The following is a 24,964-nucleotide window of genomic DNA, read 5'->3' on the forward strand; positions in this document are numbered from 1 at the left end:
CATTTATACTATATTCATTCATTCTTTTTTACTTTTTATAACAGCAAGAATAAAATACAGCATTGTAGGCCCTACAAAGAGACTTGGACATGCTAGCCTTGTCAGATCACAATCCCCCAATTTGACGGACAGAGAAACTATTTCCCAATCTTAAAAACTAAATACCTACGTCAATCAAATCTGCCCTTCTTCACTGTTTCAGGTCTTAAACAGCGGAGTATGTTATGGCTTAGTAACTAAATACCTACGTCAATCAAATCTGCCCTTCTTCACTGTTTCAGGTCTTAAACAGCGGAGTATGTTATGGCTTAGTAACGTTGTCGTGAAGATGCCAACAGGCTAGCATGGCCTGTTTCTTTTCCCAGCGCTGGACTGGAAAACACAGACGACACAAAACATTGCAGAGGAACTAAACCAATCAGTTTCAGACACATCGTAAACATAGGCATGCGTACTTTTAGCGAATGAAAATATGAATGGTAATATCATATTTCAACCTGGAATAAAATTCTGTTCGATTTTGCCTCTTTCACCTTCTAAAAGCACAGCTTGCAAACAGAAAAAACGTTGTTATAGCTCAGTGTTGGTGTGGTATTTATAGCTCAGTGTTTGTGTGGTATGGTCTTTATGTCTTTTCAATTATTTAAGGAATGAAATCTCAGTGAGCACAATCTTAAGAACCTTTTTTTAATCAAACCATTGTTTTGCTTTTGATTATATTTTTTCTTTGTCTTTTATTCCTTTACATTGATTTAATACTGTTTACTATATATATTGTGGTATAACATGTTTACTCATTTAATAGTTTGCAAAGTTATTTTTAAAAGGTATAGGTTATTTCCTATAACATGCATTCCTCTCCAATTTAGAAACAGAAGATGTTGTGATTGGTTGTGCCTGGTAGGGTCACACCTGTTGTTAGGCAGGTTAGGGATTGACCCCTTCAGGAATTTTCATTGGATGGCTGCAGACACCTCCCCCTGATGTTTATCTGGCAAAACTACAAGCAACTGACAAAGGGCAACAGGTATGGCCTTGTTTTGGAAAGGGTTGCCAAGAGAGATCTTCTTTTTATGCTAGCAGTTTTGATCAGCCTCTTGAAATATTTTCTCTTATTATCCTAGCAAAATTCCTTGTATTCCTTGACATTTTTTATTCAAAATAAGATCTCAATATTATACATATGACTATTTTTTCCTTTGACTATGTACAGAAGTGAAAAAAATAAATATTCGCAGGTTCCATTCTAGTTCCCATGGTTACATCAGACTGGAAGAGAAGCCGTCATTCCTTCATGGCCCAATTTCCGGGGAGGTAAAAAAAAATATTCAAACAAAAGTTATTATTTGAAATGGATACAGTAAAGAACAAAATTACCCTCCGAAAAGTATTTCCTTATAATTGTGACTAATTAAAAAGCTGACAATCATTAACAAAATGACTCGATTGCTGGCAAAGTTGGAATTTGGGCAGCTTGGCCTATCTCTAAAATGTCCAAATTGTATATAAAAGATCTCTGTTCAAATAATTACACACATATAGCCACACAGTTCAAAAAACATTAAAATCAATGTTATTCTCATAATCTTACTAAAATCAACATTAGATGCAACTAAAAACCTTTTTCTTCTGCTCTCAGACGAGAATTTATTTTTATTTTTTATACCAACAACAACAAAAACCCTAACGTGTTAGGGTTTTTTAACTCTCACATGGTGAGAGTTCAGTCAGGGGGTTGGGATGGCACAGTAGCCTACGTTGTTCTGCTCCCAAGGGAATTTTCCAGGGGCGTCGTTAGACCCTTTTTACTGGGGCACGTGCCCCAACATAAATATGCTGTGCCCCAGTAAAATCTAAGGTTTGAGTTTTAACAATTTACTTTTAGTCTGTGCATTAATTTAGATTGCTAATGCTGGAAAAAAATAAATGCAGTATCCCAATCAACGCTTTTAAAATTTAAGCAGTTTAACCGAAAACACAAACCAATGCCTGCAGAATACCATGTCAGCGCCTCTTCTGAGCTTGCCAAACAGCCACTGCAGCACACAGAAGTCCAGGTGTCGGACTCAGCACACAAGTCAGAATTGAGGTAGGCTAAGAAAACATTACAAAAGCTAAAGAACGTTTCTAAATGATAGGCCTACAGATCATCTTATTTTGACTTAAACATAAAAACAATATTACATGAAGCTCAAAAAAACAGTATTTGTGCTCAAACGAATGCAAAAAAATGTGTGCTCTCGCATTAACTATTGATGTCCCAGCCAAAGTTGATATCAAACTTGCGTCCTGAACTGTGGGTTAAGCAAGGGGAGTTTCTATAGCCGCATTGTGCCCAGCACGCTTGGAAGAAGAAAAAAAATGAATATGAAAAGGGGCCTGTGCCCCAGTAGGGCTTTATGTCTAACAACACCCTTGGAGGGGTAGGGTTTGGAGCAGGCCTACAAGCGGTAGCCCGTCTCCCACGGCAACTCTCCACACGAGAGAAGAGCGCAGGTACACCAGGCATCTGTTCCCGCTGAAAGGTGTCATGTGTTCTGTGAGACAGCCAATCATTTCACTCTTTACAAACTGGCACCCGCCTTCAAAGATAAGTATTTAACCATCAGAACATGAATAGGCCTACATTAGGAATCAAGCATTGTAGGACACTGTCCGGTTGAAACTATAGGTCGATACTTTCAGACTTCACCTGTTCTGAACCAGTCAGCTGTTGAGTACTATTATGGCTTGCGCTACTTTCTCACAAGCGTGTTTACTTGCCCGGCTGCCCGGCGTTCTCCACAATTCAGTGCCAGTGATACTGTGAGGCTACTGTGTGTCAGAGTTGGGAAATATCTGTGCTTTGAATGGCGTACGGATTGTACGCAATTTAAAAATATATATTTTTACGGATGGAAAAAAACGTCCGCTGTAGGAATTGCATTGAAACGCGTTCCAAAATATATGCAACATTGAAAACACAGCTTTAACAACACTCACTTATTTCCGAGGGAGAGGAGTTGATAGACTTACCATGGCGAACACCTCTGCAAGAACGTATTAGCTCTGCTTTTGAGAATGTCCTACACATAGAGTGGAACTTCAGAAGATACATGGGATGAAATAACTTTCACAACTATCTGTCATCCCTCCAGATCTCACAACCTTCTGACATTCACTAGCAAACCATCGGACTTGCCAGTCCAAATCCGTCACAAACGATGAAAGTTATATTCTTCTTTTTTTTCCTAGTTTTTTCTTTCATCTTAGTTTCCAAAACAACGTACACTTTTGTTTGAACGTGGGTAAAACACGAACGATTAAAGGAAACAAAACTCTCGCTCTACAGTCTAAAAGCGAATGTAGCGACAGCTACCTCCGACCTCCTGTTGACATTCTGTGTCAGGTGAGTTAGGGTTAAAGGTCAAATGCCTCAGAAAAGAGACGCAAGGCCCAGAGTCTAAATGTCAATGTTATTATTATCCGTAAACGTCCCAAACACGAGTGGTCGTTTGTCAGCTGTCCAGCTGCTGTCCAGGAGGTACACGGGATTGCAGCCGTGGAAACAAACTGAGGTCCCCATGGCAACCCACGAGAGGGGTTCTCCCTGTGTTCTCCATGTTATAAGATGAAAGAGATCATCTGGGAACCTAGATTCTCCAGTCTGAACAAGGCAACTGTAGACAGATGTTACTGATTTAAAAAACGGGTAAGTCCAATCATCTAATTATCCATAGTAAATATAATATAATCTAACATGAACATAACCCAATCTAACATAAGATAAAAGATAATGAAAATATAATACAACGTAAGATGAATGAAAATATAATAATATACTATCAATATCCTAAATTCATGTACATTTCTGTAGAAATCAACATACAAAAGTGATGTGTTGAAGGTGTCTGTCAGCAACATTAACCATTATATTCCTTATGTTGTTTATTATGTCAACCATTATATTAGAACAACAAAACTAATAGTTGATGAGAAAGGGCAAAGAAGCCAAACCAGAGCTGGAGAACGGATGGCTCTGTTCTGGTTCTTCTACACCTGGGTCACATACTTGTGACTAGTCAGATGATCTGCAGATATAATTGGAATCTGAAGAGAGAGAGAGAGAGAAAGAGAGAGAGAGAGAGAGAGAGAGAGATGGATAGAAGGATGGAAGGGAGGATTAGATACAGGGATCAGGTAAATCAGCAAATCAGCACCACTATCATACTTACACACATCAAGGCTCCACCAAAATCCAGTTTTTCCAACATGGCCGCCAAGTTGGTAAGAGAGATAGAGGAAGAGAGAGAAGTAAAGAGAGAGGTAGAAAGAGTAAGGTAGAGAGAGAGAGGTAGAGAGATAAAGGTAGAAGGAGAGAGAGATGTAGAAATAAACTGAGGTAGAAAGAGAGAGGTAGAGGAGGAACTAACCTGATTGGCCATTGAGGAGGCAAAGGGAACACCGGAGACAGCTGAGTCTGGCGCCAATAGGCTGGCCGCAGCGCCGTGCATCATGGGAACTTTAGAGAGCGAGGGCCCACATCACAGACATGTCAAACGTCTCCTCAGGGCTGCACATGCTCATGACGCTAAACGCTAGCCGTTAAACTCCTCAGGGCTGCACGTGTTAATGACGCTAAACGCTAGCCGTTAAACTCCTCAGGGCTGCACATGCCAATAACGCTAAACGCTAGCCGTTAAACTCCTCAGTATAAATACCGCCAACCCACGCCATCGAAGAGCTAGCTGTTTGTGAAAGGGTTTATAGATGAGAGGTGAGCTCTACCTGAGGGTTTAGAGATGAGAGGTGAGTTCTACCTGAGGGTTTAGAGATGAGAGGTCAGCCCTACCTGAGGGTATGAAGGCCTGCTGTTGGAAGGGCATGCTGGCCAAGCCTGGCTGGTATTGGAACACTCCGGTGTGGAACATGTCTGCAGCACCAGCAGCCTTCTCCAGCATTGGTCTCTTTGGTAACGGAGGCATCACAGGAGGAAGACCCTGATGTTGGTAGAGGGGGAAGGGGAGGAGAAGGAGGAGCGAGAGGACAAGAGGAGGAAGAGGAGGAGGAGGGGGAGGGAGGGGTGGAGGTGTGTGAGAACAGGACATGTGTGTGTAGCGTGTGTGTGTGTGCGTGCGGGGGAGGTACCCACCATGGCAGCAGCAGCAGCCAGGCTGACCTGGTGCTGGGTGGCCCTGATCTTGGCCTGCAGGTGAGCGGGGGGGTGGACGTACTTGCAGACCTCCCTACTGCAGCGGTCCTTGATGTAGTCCATACAGACTGTGACCGTGTTGTCGTTGGTGTCGATCATCGTGCTGTCGGCCGGGTGAGCGAAGCGACAGTCGCTCTCCCCCCTCGTACAGTTACCCCTCTGGAACTCCCGACACACCTGGGACACACACACAGACAGAATACGCACACACACACACGTGCCATACAGACACACACACACATACAGTACACACAAACACACACATACAGTACACACACAATACATACACTGAACACAGACAGCTCCATGAGTCAGGCAGTAATGAACAGCCAAACACAGTCATTACTGCTGATGAGCAATCTGAGTGAACAACCAGGACTATAAACACTCAGTACTGTGTGGCATCCCCTCTTACACATGCTCATCATTTACATGTCAGTAACAGCATGTTTGAGAGCAGAGCAGAGGCTGTTCCTGGAGTGCCCAGCAGTGGGCAGCATGGGGATGAGCTGACTTGAGTCAGGACTTTCCCTGGCGCTACAGAGACAGGAAACTGTGCTCTCAGTGAGGGTGTGTGTGTGACTGTTTGTATGTGTGTGTGTGTCTGTCTATGTGAATATGTGTCTCTCTTTTTGTGTGTGTGTGTCTGTCTATGTGAATGTGTGTCTCTCTGTTTGTGTGTGTGTGTCTGTGTTTGAGTCTGTGTGTGTCTGTGTGTGTGTGTCTGTCTGAATGTGTGTGTGTTTGTGTATGTCTGAATGTGTGTGTGTCTGAATTGGTGTGTGACGGCCAGATGACAGACTTATCTTGCAGGACTGCTGTAATGGCAGTCTGTATTGTGACAGACTTGTCTTGCAGGACTGCTGTAATGGCAGTCTGTATTGTGACAGACTGATGAGTCTGGTGAACCAGAATGCAGAGGTATCACCTGGAGATGACATCAGCACAGCAGTCTGCTGTCCCTGATTGGCTGCCTGGCTCTCTAATCAGCCAATTACCTCCCGTCTGAGAATGACTGTCGACCTGTCAGACTGGAAGTGAACATCTTAGTGTGGAGACACACAGACAGGCTCCACACCACACGTGGACCAACAGACTCTTTCTGTCTCTTTCCTTATTTCAGACACACACACAGTCACCACAACTACTGGTCCTGTTTTAAAACCAGGCTGCCTTGTTGTCAGGCAGATGTGTGAAGGGAGAGAGGGACTAAGGGAGAGAGAGAGAGAGAGAGACAGAGAGAGAGAGAGAGAGGAGGTGTTTCTCTGAGAGTACACTAGAATGAGTCTCTGTCACCAGGAAGACAAACTCACCCACTGCCTGGTGGGCCAAACAAATAAAGAGGCAACCAATCATCTTTATGTCCCCATGGTTACTATCCCGAGTGGGACAGCTGCATCACCATGGTAGCAGTTAGACAACACACTCTGCATCCTGCTGTTGAGCTGCAATGCAGCTGGTTTGTCTTTACATGTTTATATTCAGCTGACTATTCTATCCAAAGCGACGTGCAAACAGTGCATGTAGAAAGAACTGCAGTTCCAACAGCTACCAGACATCGTGTACAGTAACATCTCAGCTACCAGACACAGTGTAAAGTAACATCTCAGCTACCAGACACAGTGTAAAGTAACATCTCAGCGACCAGACACAGTGTACAGTAACATCTCAGCTACCAGACAGTGTAAAGTAACATCTCAGCTACCAGACACAGTGTAAAGTAACATCTCAGCGACCAGACACAGTGTACAGTAACATCTCAGCTACCAGACACAGTGTAAAGTAACATCTCAGCTACCAGACACAGTGTGAAGTAACATCTCAGCTACCAGACACAGTGTACAGTAACATCTCAGCTACCAGACACAGTGTACAGTAACATCTCAGCTACCAGACACAGTGTAAAGTAACATCTCAGCTACCAGACACAGTGTACAGTAACATCTCAGCTACCAGACACAGTGTAAAGTAACATCTCAGCTACCAGACACAGTGTACAGTAACATCTCAGCTACCAGACACAGTGTAAAGTAACATCTCAGCTACCAGACACCAGAGATGAGAGAAAGTTTTGAGCAATATTGAAAATGACCTCCATCGCTGACACCCGCGGTGAAATCAGCTAGACCCCCTCTAGAGATCTCCTCCCCCCCCCCCCCCCCGCTTCCAATGATTTACCCATCATGCCTCTGCCAGTGCTTTCGGGAACGCCTGCATCATTTATGAGAACGACTTCTGCATCCAGTTAATGGTTATCTGCAACCAGCTGGGATCCATATCCAATAGCCTCCAGGTTGATAAGAGGAGGGGAGGACCTCACCTCCTTCTCTTTTGTTCTGCTCCTCCTCCTCTCCTGGCCCTCTTTCTCCTCTCCTCCCTCCCCACAAGTTATGTTCTCCATAACTATGACTCAGGGTCAGCACATTCCAGATTCACCCTCCCCTCCCCTCCCCTCCCCTCCCCTCCCCTCCCCTCCCCTCCCCTCCCCTCCCCTCCCCTCCCCTCCCCTCCCCTCCCCTCCCCTCCCCTCCCCTCCCCTCCCCTCCCCTACCTCCAGTCGGTCTGTCCTTAGTAGCTTGTGAGCGGTGGTGGCAGGGGGGGCAGGTGGGGTGGTGCTGGTGAGCAGGACAGGGGTGGGGCTCATCTGGTCAGCGTGCGCTAGGTAGGGGCTGAACGCTGCCACGCCAACCCCCGCCCCCAGGCCGGGCCCCAGGCTGGGCACCAGGGAATACATGGGCTGGGAGGAGGTTTGGAGACAGAGGGGAGGGGGATAGATGGAAAGGAAGAGAGAGAGAGAGAGAGAGAGAGAGAGAGAGAGGAAGAGAGAGAGAGAGAGGAAGGTTAGATGCAGGAAGACGAGGATAGTCAGAGGAGGAGCATGTTGAAAGTGTAAGAGGGTGAGGGGAGAGGACGGGAGGGGAGGAAAAGAAAACCGGTAGGTGGACAACATGAGACCACAGGGGAAAAGAAAGGGGAGACAGTGAAAGAGGGGAGATGTGAGGACGAGGAGGAAAAAAGGATGTCATTAAAGAGACATACGTAGAGAACGAGAGAAAACAGAAGACTTCTCCTGTCTCAGGTTGAAACACTATCTAGCTCTCCCATCTCCTCCTCCCATCCTTATGACTCTCACCGGCCCCTCTCCTCCCTTCATCTTCCCTTCCACCTCCCCGGTTCCTCTGGCCATGACAGACTCCCTCTCTCATCCCCCTCTCATCCCTCTCTCTCATCCCTCTCTCATCCCTCTCTCTCATCGCTCTCTCATCCCTCTCTCATCCCTCTCTCATCCCTCTCTCATCCCTCTCTCTCTGTCTCTGGAGGATAAGGCTGGCCTGTCACTGATGTCACACATAGATCTGTCTCTCTTTTCATCCTCTCTCCTCTCCTCTCCTGCAGACTGAGAACAGTCTTGAGCCATTGACTCTCTCTGTGTGTGTGTGTGTGTATACTATGTGTGTGTGTACATGTGTGTGTCTCACCACAGTCTGCAGCGGGGGCCCCCAGGGCCCCAGGGCCTGGGCCAGGTGAGCCAGCACCGCCAGCTTCCTCTGCTGCATCAGGGTGTCCCTGCCGCTCTCCTCCAGCTGGCTCCTCAGGTGGGGTGGGGGGTGGAGGTATTTACAGTTCTCCCTGGAGCAGCGACCCTGGGAGGGGAGGGAGAGGAGGGAGAGGAGGGGAGGGAGAGGAGAAAGGAGATCAGAACAGCAAATCAACGATTCACAGAGAAAAACCATCCTGAAGAAACCAGACCAGAGCTTGTGTATGTGTGGTTCTTCTAAAAACTCACTGGGGTCAGGAAGACAGAGAAGACCATCTATAGCCTCTCCCTCTTTCCTTCTCTCCCCCTGTCCTCCTCTCCCCCTCCTTCTCTCCACCCTCTCTCTCTGTCCTCCTCTCCCCCTCCTTCTCTCCACCCTCTCTCTCTGTCTGTCCTCCCCACCTCCCCTCTCCTCCTCCTCTCCTCCTCCTCTCCTCTCCTCTCCTCCTCCTCTCCCCTGGACTCATTAGCCATGTAAAGGAGCAGATAAAGAGGATAAGCTTTCTTTATCCATCTGCTGATAGAGACAGAGACATATACAGAGAGAGAGAGGATGGTGGAGACAGAGAGAAGGTGGTGGAGACAGAGAGAAGGTGGTGGAGACAGAGAGAAGGTGGTGGAGACAGAGAGAGAGAGAGAGAGAGAGAGAGAGGGGGTGGGGGGGGTCCAGTCAAAGGGAGTTGTTTTATCAGTAGTATTACACACCCACGTACACACTAAACGACAGGGGAGGGAGGGGGAGGGACTGGAGGGTCTGTCTGTCTGTCTGTCTGTCTGTCTGTCTGTCTATCTAGATAGATAGAAGATGAATAAGAAGACAAATAAGAAATGAATACATGTAAATATAAGATACATAGACATAAAACATGTCATTCTCCATCTTTCTCCCTCTCCATCTCTCCATCCCTCCATCTCTCTGTCATGTTCAGCAGAGGAATGGTTTCTGTACTCCTTTCATTCGGTGGAGGAATATTCTCCGTCCAACGACAGGTTTAAGGATCCTCCCACCTTCCTCTAATTATTTCTTAATGGAAGGAGGGTGACGGGACTTATTACCGTGTTCAACTCACACACTCACAAACGGACACACACACACATTCCCTCCCTCCCTCCCTCCTCTCCTCCTCTCACTTCCCCTCTCCCAACCTCTTCCTCCTCCCCCAGAATGACATCATAATGCAGCTCCTCCCCCAGTATGACATCATAGTGCTTCACCAGACTCAGAGATCACATTACACAGGCCCAGAGAACCCACCAATCACATTACAGCAACCTGAGAAGAATACCCACAATCCCCCAGGGGCTTCTGGCTGACGCACAGGGGCCAAGGTGTGTGTGAGTGTATGTGTGAATGTCTGTGTGTACATGTGTGTGTGTGTGTGTGTGTGTGTGTGTGTGTGTGTTTGTAGCTGTGTAATGTGTGGTCTCTGCAGGGCTGGTTGTTCAGGCCTCATGGGAGCGATGGTTCCAGAGACTGCAGCACCTGACTGGTCAGGATGGATGGAGGCTCAGTGAAGGATGGACAGATAAAGGGAGAGTAGACCCAACAGGAGGAGGAGAGATGGCAGACTTAGTCTAACTCTCTCTCTCTCCCCCTCTCTCTCTCCTTCTAAATCCCTCCCTCTCTCCTTCACTTGTGTGTATCTCTCCTGTCTTCCCTCCCTACTCTCTCCCCTGTCCCTCCCCCCTCTCTCCTCTCTCCCTCCTCCCTCCCTGCTCTCTTCCTCCTCTCTCCCTGCTCTCTCCCTCCTTCCTTACTCCTCTATTCCTCCCTCCCTGCTCTCTCCGTATGCATTCTAAGTGAAACACGTTTTCTCATGGCTCTCCACAGGATCAAATAACCTGAAAGACAGGAAGGGGAGGGGGAGGAGGAGAGGAGGAGGAGAGGGAGGGAGGGAGGGAGGGAGGGAGGGAGGGAGGGAGGGAGGGAGGGAGGGAGGGAGGGAGGGAGGGAGGGAGGGAGGGAGGGAGGGAGGGAGGGAGGGAGGGAGGGAGGAGGGGGAGAGGGAGGTGGGGGATGAGAGGGAGGAGGGGGAGGAGGAGAGGAGGAGGAAAGGAGGATGAGGAGAGGGAGGAGGGGGAGGAGGAAGGGGAGGAGAAGGGGAAGGAGGATGGAATGATGGGGTGGAGGGGAGGAGAAGGAGAAGGAGAGGAGGGAAAGATAGGGGGAGTGGAGGGAGGGAGGGATGCAGATATAGATGTGGACAGATTCCATAACTGATCTGAAATCCTGATCACATCATCTCTAGCCAGGAGACTCACGACTCAGCACAACCCAGCCTGCATACCACACACACACACACACACACACACACAAACACACACACTCCTGAAGCTGTCAGACCTGACTTGATCCTGGCTTCGAACTTTATATTGGACACACACCTTCCAGCAAACTCCTCTTCTCTCTCTTTCTCTCTGTCCCCCTCCATCTCTTTCTCCCCTTCTCCCCTTCAGGAGTGCGTGTGTGTGTGTGTCACATTCTGAATGGCACGGTCTTCACTGTGGTTAGTGACAAACATGTGTCCCAACATTCAGAGGTGTGTGTTCTGTGTGTTGACTCTGATCAGTACTCACTCAGAGTGCAGCGAGTGTGTGTTCAGAAATGTACACACACACACACACACACTGATAATGTTACACAATCCATTCCACCTCACAGTGTGCATATGGGTTCAGTGTGAGTCCCCCTCAGATGACATCGTGAAGGTATATATTCGACATCATTTCATACATACTAGATGTTTATTCATGACTGAAGGAGAAAGCCCTGCAGCCTCAGACGTCCTAGAAGTCCTTACAGTCAATTCAGTTTTGTGAATATTTCATGAGTGCCTGAAACCCTGGTGTGGTAGGACAACACTAACTGACCAGAGACGTTCTGCTTCTCAGGACTGTGTCAGATAATGTCATCTGCTCTCCCAACTGTCATCTGTCATTCCCTGTTCATATCTCCCTCTTTCTCGCTCTCTCTATCTTTCTCTGCCTCCATCTCTACCTCTCTCGACCCCTCTGTCTGTTTCTCTCTCTCTCTGACCCCCTGACCCCTCCATATGTGTCTCCAGACCTAGAGTCCAGACAGATGATGCTCCGCACCACCCCAGCCCCGTGGGGTCTGTACACAGCGCCCCCTGCCTGCTCGGGGTGGTAGTGTCGCTCTCTCACCTTGAGGGAGTCGAAGCAGGCGATGACCCTCCCTGTCTCCACCTGGCAGCTCTGGGCAGGGTGGGCGAACTTACACTCGCTGTCTGCTCGCAAGCACGTCCCCCTCTGGAACTCTCGACACACCTCCAGGGTCAGCCACCTTGTGTCCCGGACGGCCGCCACGCTGGCCGCCATGTTGTCCCGGTCGCCCAGTGGTGGAGACAGAGGTGGATACTCAGGCGCTGGGGGAGTGTCTGGGATTTGAACAATGATCAGGAACAGAAATGAGGGAATGATGGGTTTGTTGCTGGAGGTGTCTTCCAGCAAGGCCTGTCTGGAGGAGGTGAGCCTGGGACTTGCCTGTTATCTGTAGCCCATCCTGAGAGCCTATCACCGAGACACTGAGAGGGATGCGCTCTCTCTCTCTCTCTCTCTCTCTCTCGTCATAAAGAACTACAGGAAACGTCATCAAGAACTACAGGAAACATAGTGTGAGAGCGTTTCTCCTGCTGCAGTGTTACCTAATGCAGCTGCTGTTCTGCAGCCACGGTCACATAGTTCAGGAGCATAAAACCAGAAACAGTGTGTGTGTGTGTGTGTCAGTAAGTCATGGCTCTACAGACAACAAAGAGGACAGGAGTTCAATCACTTCCTGAGGGCAGTTCCAGAGCAAACACCAGGTATACAGTACAGGAAGGAAGGGGGGGGAGGGAGAGATGGAGGAAGAGAGAGAGGCAGGGAGAGAGGCAGGGGTGAGGGAAGGAGGAAAGGAGGGAGAGATGAAGTGAACATTTTAAATGATGCGAGAAAAGAGAGAAAGAGAGGGAGAGCAAGAAAGAGAGAAAGAAACATAGGTAAAGACAGAGAGAGGGAGGTGTGTGTGTGTCTTAACTACTCTACGGAACATTAGCTCTCCTCACCTCTTTTCCACATTACAGCCACACTCACACACTAACTCTCTCACACACACACAGTCTTTCTCTCACACACACACACATATACAGTCACACACATAGTCACTAACTAGCCACACAAGCACACACAAACAGCAATGAGTACACACAGTAAGCAGGAGTAAAGCACGGAGCAAGAAGGATCTGCAACACCCACACACCCAGTGAACAGTAGCAGTATATAGACTTACTGTGCTGTTGTCGGGACTGACTGCTGAGAAAAGAAGAGAACGTGTTTCTCTCTCTCTCTCTCTCTCTCTCTCTCTCTCTCTCTCTCTCTCTCTCTCTCTCTCTCTCTCTCTCTCTCTCTCTCTCTCTCTCTCTCTCTCTCTCTCTCTCTCTCTCTCTCTCTCTCTCTCTCTCTCTCTCTCTCTCTCTCTCTCTCTCTCAGACTGGACCTATGGACCACATTATTGATCACGTTGCTCCATGACAGGGAGAGATAGAGAAGGGGATTAGAGGTGGGGGGGCTGCAGAAAAGAGGAGGGGAGAGGTAGAGAGGGGGTGGAAGGGTGGATGGGGGGTCCAGATGGGTCAGGAGAGGGGAAGGGGGAGGGCGTGGAGGACTGGTGCGTGATCTGTATGTGTGTGGGGGAGCGGGGCAGAGTCGGATGATGTCTGGGTGATGTCTGGGTGATGTCTGGATGATGTCTGGGTGATGTCTGGATGATGTCTGGATGATGTCTGGGTGATGTCTGGATGATGTCTGAGTGATGTCTGGGTGATGTCTGGGTGATGTCTGGATGATGTCTGGGTGATGTCTGGGTGATGTCTGGATGATGTCTCCAGGGAGGGTCGTCTCTCTAGAGGGACAGAACACAGAGTGAGAAGGGGACACACATACACTCACATTTCATCATTTATCAGACGCTCTTATCCAGTGCGACTTACAGTAACTACAGGGACATTCCCCCCGAGGCAAGTAGGGTGAAGTGCCTTGCCCAAGGACACAACGTCATTTGGCACAGCCGGGGATCAAACCGGCAACCTTCTGATTAATAGCCCGACTCAGCTATCTGACTCCCCACATTCACACATACACTCACACACACATTCATACACACACCCACACAGATACACACACTCACACACACACACACACATACACACTCTCACACACATAGACATGGAAGAAGACAACCCACGCTAACCCGTCAGCAAAACAACTCGAGATCACTTCCCATAGCAACGTAAACAGATCGCTCCCCATAGCAACGGAAACAGATTGCTCCCCATAGCAATGGAAACAGATTGGTCCCCATAGCAACGTATACAGACCGTTCCCATAGCAACAGAAAGATCTCGCTCCCCATAGCAACGGAAACAGACTGCTCCCCATAGCAATGGAAAGAGATCGTTCCCCATAGCAACGAAACAGAAACAAACAACCAGAGGGGCGGAGCGCCGGGGTTAGGGGTAGGGGAGCGGAGCTCCGGGGTTCAGACATCGTTTTTCCCAAAACTAGCAACCCCAGACCCAACTTCCGACCAATTTTTCTTGTGGGCGGGGCTAGCAGCCAGGCTAGATGACATGTGCATTAGAGTGCAGAACGTGTTTTGAAAATGAGAATGTGTTTAGTTTTGCTGAAAATTCTAAGTGAGATCTGCAAATTGTGTTTTACCATGTGAAATGGTTAAAGGCGTTGACAACATACAGGCACAATTAGCAACATGAGTTCAGGCAACTGAGAACTTTGTTCAGCCAATGGGCTTTAGTGTTTTAGCAATTGAGAAAAACTGTATGACAAATATCAGTGTTTATATGGCTGTGTGTCCTTCTTTCTGTCTCTGTCTCTTTGTATGGGTGTGTGTGGGTGAGTGTGTGTGTGTGAGAGAGCCATAAGGAAGGTGTCTAGCGATGTCCGCAGATGATGAATGTGTCTGTGTTTCTAAGTATGAATGTTTATCTGAAGCTTGTGTAAGTGTTCCTGCTGGTCTCCGTGCAGCTGAGCAGCCCAGGGAAACTGGCACGGTCACTGGGTGGTCTTAGGGGCAGCGCTGACAAGAAGATATGTGTGTGTGTGTTTGGAGTGTGTGTATTGGTGTGTGTGTTGTGTGTGTGTGTGGGGGGGGCGTGTGTGTGTGTCTGGGAAGCAAAAGGTGATGTCTCATATGAAGTAAAAGCTGCAACATTAAATTGCAGGGGGAGGAGAGGGGGGAGGGGAGGGAGGGGAGGGAGGAGAGGGAGGAGAGGGAGGAGAGGGAGGAGAGGGGGGAGAGGGAGGAGAGGGGGGAGTTTCATTTATGTATTCGTGGGGATGTTGGGTTCAAACACGATTCAAAAGGTGCTAACTTTTTGATTGGCCCAAAATAGATCTGGATTTTCGCTTGGTAACAGATCTGTGTGTGTGTTTGTATGTGTGTTTGTTTGTGTGTTTGTATGTGTGTTTGTGTATTTGCAGCTCAGCAAACACACATCTGGGTTCTCATCAAAACAACACACACACTCTCACACACACACTCTCTCTCACACACACACTCTCTCTCACACACACACTCTCACACACACACAATAGCAGCATGGGCAATGTTTTTTATATAGGTCTCTGGTGCACGTCTTTATCAAACACACACAGACACACACACACTGCAGCAGCACTGGCTGTGCAGTAATACAGGTCTATGGTGAACATCTCTATCTGACACACACAGAGAGAGAGAGACAGAGAGAGAGAGAGAGAGAGAGAGAGAGAGAGAGAGAGAGAGAGAGAGAGAGAAACAGAGAGAGAGGATGAAGGAGAGAGAGAGAGTCCATAGTAACGATATGAATATTGTTTCTGTGTTCTGTGATTCCAGCGTTGCTTTGGCAATATGAACATTTGTTTCTTAATGCCAATAAAGCCAATTGAATTGAATTGAATTGAATGAAATTGAAATTGAATTGAGAGAGGATGAAGGGATCTCTTCTCATCTAGAGTGTTGGGAGTCTTGTATTGACAGGTGGACAGATCTACACACGCACACGGGAGTGTGGGGGGGGTCACGTGTGTGTGGTGGGGGGGTCACGTGTGTGTGTGGGGGGGGCACGTGTGTGTGTGGTGGGGGGGGCACGTGTGTGTGTGGTGGGGGGGGCACGTGTGTGTGTGTGTGGGGGTCACGTGTGTGTGTGTGTGTAGGGGGGGGTGCAGTGTGTGTGGGGGGGGTGCAGTGTGTGTGGGGGGGGTCACGTGTGTGTGTGTGTGTGTGGGGGGGGTGCAGTGTGTGTGGGGGGGGTGCAGTGTGTGTGGGGGGGGGTCACGTGTGTGTGTGTGGGGGGGTCACGTGTGTGTGTGTGTGGGGGGGGGGTGCAGTGTGTGTGGGGGGGGGGCACGTGTGTGTGGGGGGGGGGGTCACGTGTGTGTGTGGGGGGGTCACGTGTGTGTGTGTGTGGGGGGGGGTGCAGTGTGTGTGGGGGGGCTGTGCTTTTGGAGTGTGTAGATACATTCGGGTATTTGGCTTTGGATGAACACGCCTGCGTACTGTGATCATGTTAAACATACCAAACGAGGAACTGGCCGTTAACTCCATCATTTCGTCATTAGTTTACATCTGTTCTGATTGGTCCGTACAGACCCAAAAGTCTTTCTTGACTGTTGAGAGAAACATGCTTGCAGCCTTTTGGAACCGAAATGAGTCAAACACACTCAGGAGTCCCTGAACACAGAAGGAGTCTGTCCAATCAGCAGACAACACACAGGTTGCTGGGCAGTATTTTCAGAGAGAAGTTTAGACAAGTCTAATGACACGATAGCACCAAGCTAATGCACATCTCAACCACTTCATCTCAACCACTTCATCTAAATCATAATGTTAAATCTATTGATGACTTTCCTCTGAATGTTTTCTCTGTGTAGAATACAAATCTCTGCTTCAGCACGTTTTCCATTTATGACATGTAAAGCAAGTTGCTAATGAATCATTCCTTTACTGTTGGATCCATCCCTCATCGCTCTAAGACACATACAGTATCTAATGTATAAATACAAATAACAATGAATGCATACAGCACATAGAGAAGAAAGAAGAGCCATCAACCAACCAACTGCACACGGCCTGTTGTACAACACACCTGGATCACCTGATCACCTGGATCACCTGATCACCTGATCACCTGGATCACCTGGATAACCTGGATCACCTGATCACCTGATCACCTGATCACCTGATCACCTGATCACCTGATCACATCATCATCACCTGCTGAGAGGGTTCTCACCAGCAACCCTCATGATGGTGACAACTTGAGGAACAGAGAACCACTCTGAACAACCCAGGAAACACGCTCACACTCACTCACTCACACACACACACACACACACACACACACAGGCAGGCGTCTTCTAGTAAAAAAACGTCCTGCCAGAGTAAAGGCTCAGCTGTCAAACTAAGACATTCTCACAGAACATTCTGACATCTCTTCTTCTTCTTTAGTTAAACTCATGTTGTCATGGCAGAACAGCTACAGCAACAGGCAGAGAAGTTGACTGCATCACGACTACTGTATTACACAGCCAGCAGTAGAGATGGAGACAGAGAGAGAGACAGACAAAAACATAGAAAGAGATTTAGAGAGAAACAAGCTCAGACAAAGAGAGAGAGATGTGCATTCCAGAGACACATACAGAGAGAGAGAGAAAGAGAGAGAGAGAGAGAGACAGACACAGAGAGAGACAGACACAGAGAGAGACAGAGAGAGAGAGACAGAGAGAGACAGAGACAGAGACAGAGAGAGAGAGAGAGAGAGAGAGAGAGAGAGAGAGAGAGAGAGAGAGAGAAATGAAAAGAGAGAGCGATACATGGCCAAAACAGAGAGTGGGTTCCGTACCTGTGTGTGTCGTCAGTCCTCCAGTGTGTGTGTGTGTCGGAGAGCGAGTGAGCAGGGCTGTGTGCTCACAGGCAACACTGCGAGCAGGAACTGATGAATCTCTACGACCACAACTCTGCACCGTGCAGAGCATTATGGGATTTCACTCTCTTCCTCTTTCTCCTACTCTCTCTTTCTCTATTTTTTCTTGACTAACCTTCTCTCTCTTTCTCTCTTTCTCCTAGACTAACTCTCTCTTTCTCCTACACTCTCTCTCAGACTTAATTTCTTTCTCTGATAGATTCACTCTCTTTCACTCTCTTTTTCTCCTAGCCTAACTCTCTCACTCTCTCTTTCTCCTAGACTAACTCTTTCTCTTTCTCCTACTCTCTCTCTCAGACTCTATTTCTTTCTCTGTTAGACTCACTCTCTCTCACTCTCTCTTTGTTTCTGTCTCTCTCTCAGCTTTCTCTCTCCACAGTGCACACTGACACACACACAGACTGCATGCAAAAGCAGCAGTCTCACTATTAGGACTACGGCAACTTAGGTTACCATAGCAACAACCTCCGTCCCGTCCTCTTCTCTCCCTCCACTCACACACATGTACACACACACACACACACTCTCACTCTCACACACACGTGTACACATAAACACTAACACACACACACACACACGTGTACACACAAACGCTCACACACACACGTGTACACACAAACGCTCACACACACACACACGTGTACACACAAACACTCACACACACACACATGTACACACACTCATACATATACATTGGAATGTTTCCCTCTCAGAGTTTAGAATTCTGCTGACCAGCCAACCCAGTGACCTAGCAAACTACAGCTCCCACAATGCCCCTCTGCTCCCCGTATCCATGGGAACGGGTGCTTGTGGAAGAGAGAGGGAAGAGATGAAGGGAGCTCCTGTAGAGAGCTGTGATGATGATCCACTGGAGGAACGCGTTTCAGAGGTGTGTGAGATCTGTGTGAGTGTGTGTAGTAAGCATGTAGAAGCACACACACACACACACCCTCACACACACACACCCTCACACACAAACACCCTCACAAACACACTCCCTCACACACACACACCTTTACACACACACACACACATCTCCCATCCTGCTCCTCCTTTCCCTGTTCTCCTGCCTTGAGATGCCTGTCTCATCCCTGTTCTCCTGCCTTGAGATGCCTGTCTCATCCCTGTTCTCAAGCGTTCCTGTTGGCACATGTGGTTCACACAACTGGCCCCACTACAGATTCCAAGGTTGATGAGAGCCACGTGTGTGTGTGTGTAGAGAGGGGGAGGACATGTTGGCAGGGCGCTGATAGGATCACTTGAAGGTCACTCTTGAATGGAGCAGATTCTAGAGAGATGGAGGAGGAGGAGGGAGGAGAAGGAAGAGCAGGAAGAGGGAGAGGAGGTGGAGAAGGATATGACAGATGTGTGTGTCTCTTTATCTCCCTCCCATATATAATCAGTTTTTCTCTTGTCCTCTAAGCCTCATCCTTGTTTAACTCTGTAGTGTGTCTGCCAGCGTGTCATCATCACCAGAGCCGAGCATTGCTCTCTCTAGTGGACAAACAGCAGTACTGCAGCAAACACTGTTGATCCTGTAGAAATCTCATTAAACCAGCACATATACTGTACTATAGTTTACACCAAGTTCTGAACACAAGTTCTTCTTCTTCTCAGTTAAAGACAGGGTAGGCAATGTTGTTGAGAAGCACTTTTTAATACATATATATTTTGGGGAAATGCATGGCTAATACTACAAATCCCAGAATGCTCTGCTAGTGCCTTGGCGCGTCAAGACAGGCAAGAGATGTCAGGTATCTGGCTTGGATCAATGTGCATCCGAGTGAATCCGAGTGAATCCGAGTGAATCAGTATGTAGGAAACAAAGCTTTATTAATGTTTTCTCAATGCACTTTTCCTTACTACTCTAGGGCCCTGTGGCTAGTGGGACTGGAATGGGACTTGAAATTGATTTCTCAGGTGTTTATAGTATTAATCTGTTATTAATATAGTATTAATCTGTTATTAATATAGTATTAATGTGTTATTAATATAGTATTAATCTGTTATTAATATAGTATTAATCTGTTATTAATATAGTATTAATTCAGTGTTTAAGCAAAACTTCAGTTTGTGCCGATATGAAAAGGTGCATTGTCATATCTAGAAAAAAGGGAAAACATGCTTTAAAAAAAAATATATATATATATACATATATACATATATATATACATATATACATATATACATATATATATACAGTCCTGCTCACCATTATTGGCACCCCTTCATGTTGTGCTTAACTGAGTGAATGTCTTCAGAAATGAATGGAAATGTACCAAATTTATATCAGACAATTGTTATTTCAACATAGATATGGTAATTCCAAAGGAAAAAACTGAAAACCAGCATGTGCACTATTATTGGCACCCCTCCTTAATATTTGGTTGCACACCCTTTGGCAGCGATGACAGCCTCCAAACGTTTCTTATTTCCATCTATAAGCTTCTTGCACTTCTCGGGTGGTATTTTCTCCCACACTTCCTTTGCAATATGCTCAAGCTCTTGAACATTCGCAGGGTTCCTTTCTCCAATGGCACATTTCAACTCCCCCCAAAGATTTTCAATTGGATTGAGGACTCATTACCGACCATTTTAAAACAGTAAATTTTTTCCCTTTCAACCATTCCTGCGTGCTTTTGGAGGTGTGCTTTGGGTCTTTATCTTGCTGGAAGACCCATGATCTTTGCCTTAAACCAAGATTCCTTACACCGGGCAACACATTTCCCTCTAGAATTGCTTGATAATCTTCTGCTTTCATGTTGCCTGTGATACGGTCAAGGCCTCCAGTACCAGATGCAGCAAAGCAGCCCCACAGCATCATGGATCCTCCACCATGCTTGACTGTTGGTATGGTGTTCTTTTCCTTAAAGGCTTCATTGTGCCGTCCGTAAACATACTGTTTGTGTGCATTACCAAAAAGCTCCACTTTTGTGGAGCCATAAAACATTCTCCAAAAAGGCTTGAGGTTTGGGTGCCAATAATGGTGACCAGGAATGTATATCAAATATGGCCTGTGACTTTGTGCCAGTTTTTAATTTTGGCCCATTGTGTATCTGAGTTTGACATCCCTGTTCTAGATATTTCCCTGCTCCAATACTCCTGATAATGACCCATTCATCTGAATCAGGTGTATTGGAAGGGGGAAACATCTAGAACATGCAGGGCAGGAGGTCCCTAAGGACCAGGGTCGAGAACCACACGGTTATACAGTAGTTGAAACTTCTAAAACCAAGTTGAGGATTCAGATTCATAATCTATTGACAACTTCTTGAGATGTTCTCAATCATCTCTATTTTCCTCCCATCCTCTCTCTCTCTCCCTCCCTTTCTCTCTCTCTCCCTCCCTCCCTTTCCCTCTCTCTCCCTCTCCAAGGTGAGATGTTAGCTGTCAGTGCCTGCAGTGAAAGTACTCCACCACCAGAGGGTACACATGTATTATGTATATTGTAAATACATGTATTTCAATATTTAGTAACATTCATTAAATGTAAGTCTGCAACGGCACTTCGTTTTTTGACCTGCCTAACCTCAAGTCTGGAGGTCAAAGGTCAGAGACCTTTCATCTTTACTGTTCTTTTAATTATTTTCCCAGTCTGTGGTCTGCAACTGAACTTGCTGAACTTGAGGTTTTAGGTGCAGTCCTATGGGCATTTGTGTTTGGACTGTGAACTGTGACTAGATCCAGTATCCAGCTGCTGCAGCAGCCATACTGTGAACTGTGAGTAGATCCAGTATCCAGCTGCTGCAGCAGCCATACTGTGAACTGTGAGTAGATCCAGTATCTAGCTGCTGCAGCAGCCGTACTGTGAACTGTGAGTAGATCCAGTATCCAGCTGCTGCAGCAGCCGTACTGTGAACTGTGAGTAGATCCAGTATCTAGCTGCTGCAGCAGCCATACTGTGAACTGTGAGTAGATCCAGTATCCAGCTGCTGCAGCAGCCGTACTGGGCAATGAAAGTCGACGGAAAACAAGTTCGCAAGAACACAAGAATGGAGAAAAACGTGGATTGATAAACAGCCGGTGACTTGGCCAGCAAGTACCTACCCTATTCAAAGACTTACAAAGGAATAGTGTAAAATACCCTATAAAATCAGTCAATGATCCCTTTGCAAAACGCTGTCGCAGACACGTGCTGGACATGGCCCTTGTGCTTCAAAGCTCATGAGGCACATCAGGGGGAGCTGGGTACAAACACACAGTCACATGACCCAGGTGGAGCTGGGTACAAACACAGTCACATGACCCAGGGGGAGCTGGGTACAAACACACAGTCACATGACCCAGGGGGAGCTGGGTACAAACACACAGTCACATGACCCAGGGGGAGCTGGGTACAAACACACAGTCACATGACCCAGGTGGAGCTGGGTACAAACACACAGTCACATGACCCAGGGGGAGCTGGGTACAAACACACAGTCACATGATCCAGGGGGAGCTGGGTACAAACACACAGTCACATGACCCAGGGGAGCTGGGTACAAACACACAGTCATGAGCTACTGCCTGGTACTTAATTAGAGAACTTTTCCTTGTGAGAACTATCAAAACAGTTTTTTCAAAACTGTGTTCAATTTTTTTCTTTTCAACCTTTCAAAACTTTTTTGGGGAAACATTTTTGAGCAAACCTTTTTTATAAAAATAAAAAAAAGGAGCTGGATGAGGTTGGAGGTGAATAAAAAACAAAAACTAATTCAAAAATAAATTCAAAAATTAAACAGTGATATTTTTTTTTCAATCTTTCAAAGGTTTTTTTGAACTACATTATTATTAGTCTTCTACCTTTCAAAACGTTTCGAACTTTCACTCTCTCCTTGAGTCTCTACTTCTCTCACAACCTCTCTGTTTATCTCTATTTCTGGCTTGTTATTTTGCTCTTCTGTCTCTCTCTCACCCTCTCTCTCTCACCCTCTCTCTCTCACCCTCTCTCTCTCACCCTCTCTCTCTCACCCTCTCTCTCTCACCCTCTCTCTCACCCTCTCTCTCTCACCCTCTCTCTCTCACCCTTTCTCTCTCACTCTTTGTTTTTAGGAAACAAGGAGAACACAGCAGATGAATTCCAGACAGAATTCTGGAAACTGAAGCTAAATAGTTAATGATTAATCTACTTTTGTCAACATGTTAATAAACCTGTTCCTGAACATCTTTGTCTAATTTGTGACTTTATAAACCTGTTGTGTTAGTAGACAACAAACTTGTTTATTTACTTGATAGGCATCAGATAGTATTCTCACAGACACAGTATTGTATCTGAATTGATCTAAGTCTTTATACTAATCTCTGTCATGAATTAATATTCCTGCTCCTTTGTTTGCATGTTTATCTTGATTTGATCTGATGATGACTAAATGCAAATGTCGCCTGTATAAAAGTGGAACTGGGTGAGTCATATAGCACTCAGAATGTGGATGGTAAAACCCACTGCTAAAACTACACACCCACACACACATACTCACAAACACACACGAGCATACACACACACATACTCACAAACACACACGAGCATACACACACACACGCACACATACTCACGCACGCATGCACACTCTCGCTCTCTCTCACACACATTCTCTCTCCTCCTCTCATCTGGTCGGTCGAGGTGTTCTCCTTCTGCTCAACTAAGACATGGTAAGAAACCTGCACTTTATCCTGCTGTAGATGAACCTCTCTCTGCATTACACGTGTGTTCAGATGATTGAGTTGTTGAACAGCAAAGCGTATTGCAGCACAATTTACAGGTGAAACAAGGTCTTTACTACATGGATAGGAAAGATAGAAGTAGATACACTGTTGGGTCAAATGCTTTTTTTCTTTCTCTTGTCCTTCCTCTTCTCCTCCTGTCCTCCCCATCCTTCTACTCCTCACTTCCCCTCTCCTCTCCCCTCCACTTTCATCCCTCCTTCCTCTTTGCCTCTCTTCCTCTCCTTTTTTTCTCCTCTCCTTCTCCTCCTTTCCTCTCTCCTCCTCTCCCCTCTCCTCTTCCCCTCTCCTCTCCTCTCACCTCTTCCCTCTGCTCCTCTCCTCTCCTCTCTGCTCCTCTCCTCCTCCCCTCTCCTCTCTCCTCCTCTCTCCTCTCCCTTCTCCTCCTCTCTCCTCTCCTCAGGAGTCAAGCTGTCTACGCATCGATGGTCTGCTGAAGCAGTACTACCTGTCTCCATGCTACGCCATCCAGTTTGCCCTCGGTTTCCCTGGCAACCTGCTGGTGGTCTTCGGTTACGTCTTCTGCCTTCCGAAGTGGGAGAGCATCAACGTGTACCTGTTCAACTTGGCCGTGTCTGACCTGATCTTCCTGTGCACCCTGCCCCGCCTCTCCTACCTGTACGCCAACGACCAATCAGAGAGCAGCCCTTACCTCTGCATCGTCAACCGCTACATCCTCCACGTCAACCTGTACTCGTCCATCCTGTTCATGGTGTGGGTGAGCGTCGACCGCCTCCTCCGCGTACGCTACCCGTCTTGCCAGCACTTCCTGCTGGGTCGTGGGGTGTCGCTGGGCATGTCGGGGCTGAGCTGGGCGCTGGTCAACCTCCAGGTGGCTCCCCTGGTGGTGCTGATGGTCCACGACCAGCACCAGGGGAACTGGAGCAGCTGCCAGGACTTTGGGTCCCTGCGTTCGGAGCACAGCGTCCTAGCCTACAGCCTGGTGCTCACGTTGAGTGGCTACCTGCTGCCTCTGCTGGGCTTGCTCCTCTCCTCCCTCTGCATCGCCCGGCTCCTCCGCGTCCAGCAGGGGGCGCTGGCCAGCAGCCAGCCCCACTCGTACCGCCGGCCCCTGCGCGTGGTCACGGCGGCGGCCGTGGTCTTCCTGGTGCTCTACACGCCGTATCACGTGATGAGGAACATCCGGATCGCATCCACCGAGCTGTGGGAGAAGCCGGAGGCGTGTACCAAGAAGTACGTGGAGGCGGGGTATATCCTGACCAGGCCGCTGGCCTTCATGCACAGCGTCATCAACCCACTGTTCTACTTCCTCATGGGGGACCGCTTTCGAGAGCAGCTCTGGGCCAAGCTCAGGGGCCTTGGGAGGAGGTTGGGACGCTACAGGGTGTACGGACCGTGAGCTAGAAGACACACACAGATACAAACATGTACACACACACACATGCACACACACATACACACACGCACACACTTGCACACACACACACCCTCGCATACATGCACTCACATACACGCACACACATATGTTATTTCACTGTCACATACAAAAGCGAAAAGGACTATGATAGTCAATCTTGACTTGAATTTATT

The 24,964-nt window shown here is 47.5% G+C and overlaps 2 protein-coding genes across 2 annotated transcripts; one reads left to right on the forward strand and one right to left on the reverse strand.

Annotated features, from left to right (window-relative positions):
• LOC146257968 (muscleblind-like protein 1) lies at nucleotides 1-12,507 on the reverse strand. Its single transcript, XM_084674820.1, has 7 exons — nucleotides 11,895-12,507; nucleotides 8,671-8,835; nucleotides 7,743-7,928; nucleotides 5,132-5,524; nucleotides 4,832-4,979; nucleotides 4,413-4,501; nucleotides 1-4,089 (listed from the first exon to the last, which is right to left on the reverse strand). The coding sequence occupies exons 1-7, from the start codon at nucleotides 12,066-12,068 to the stop codon at nucleotides 4,033-4,035; spliced, it is 1,212 nt and encodes a 403-aa protein (XP_084530946.1). The 5' UTR covers nucleotides 12,069-12,507; the 3' UTR covers nucleotides 1-4,032.
• LOC146257969 (succinate receptor 1-like) lies at nucleotides 12,169-24,773 on the forward strand. Its single transcript, XM_084674822.1, has 2 exons — nucleotides 12,169-12,216; nucleotides 23,817-24,773. The coding sequence occupies exons 1-2, from the start codon at nucleotides 12,169-12,171 to the stop codon at nucleotides 24,771-24,773; spliced, it is 1,005 nt and encodes a 334-aa protein (XP_084530948.1).
• Nucleotides 24,774-24,964: the final 191 nt, after the last annotated feature.

Source organism: Hypomesus nipponensis, chromosome 15 (assembly GCF_054491055.1).
Source record: "Hypomesus nipponensis isolate SF chromosome 15, ASM5449105v1, whole genome shotgun sequence".
Lineage (NCBI taxonomy): Eukaryota > Metazoa > Chordata > Actinopteri > Osmeriformes > Osmeridae > Hypomesus > Hypomesus nipponensis.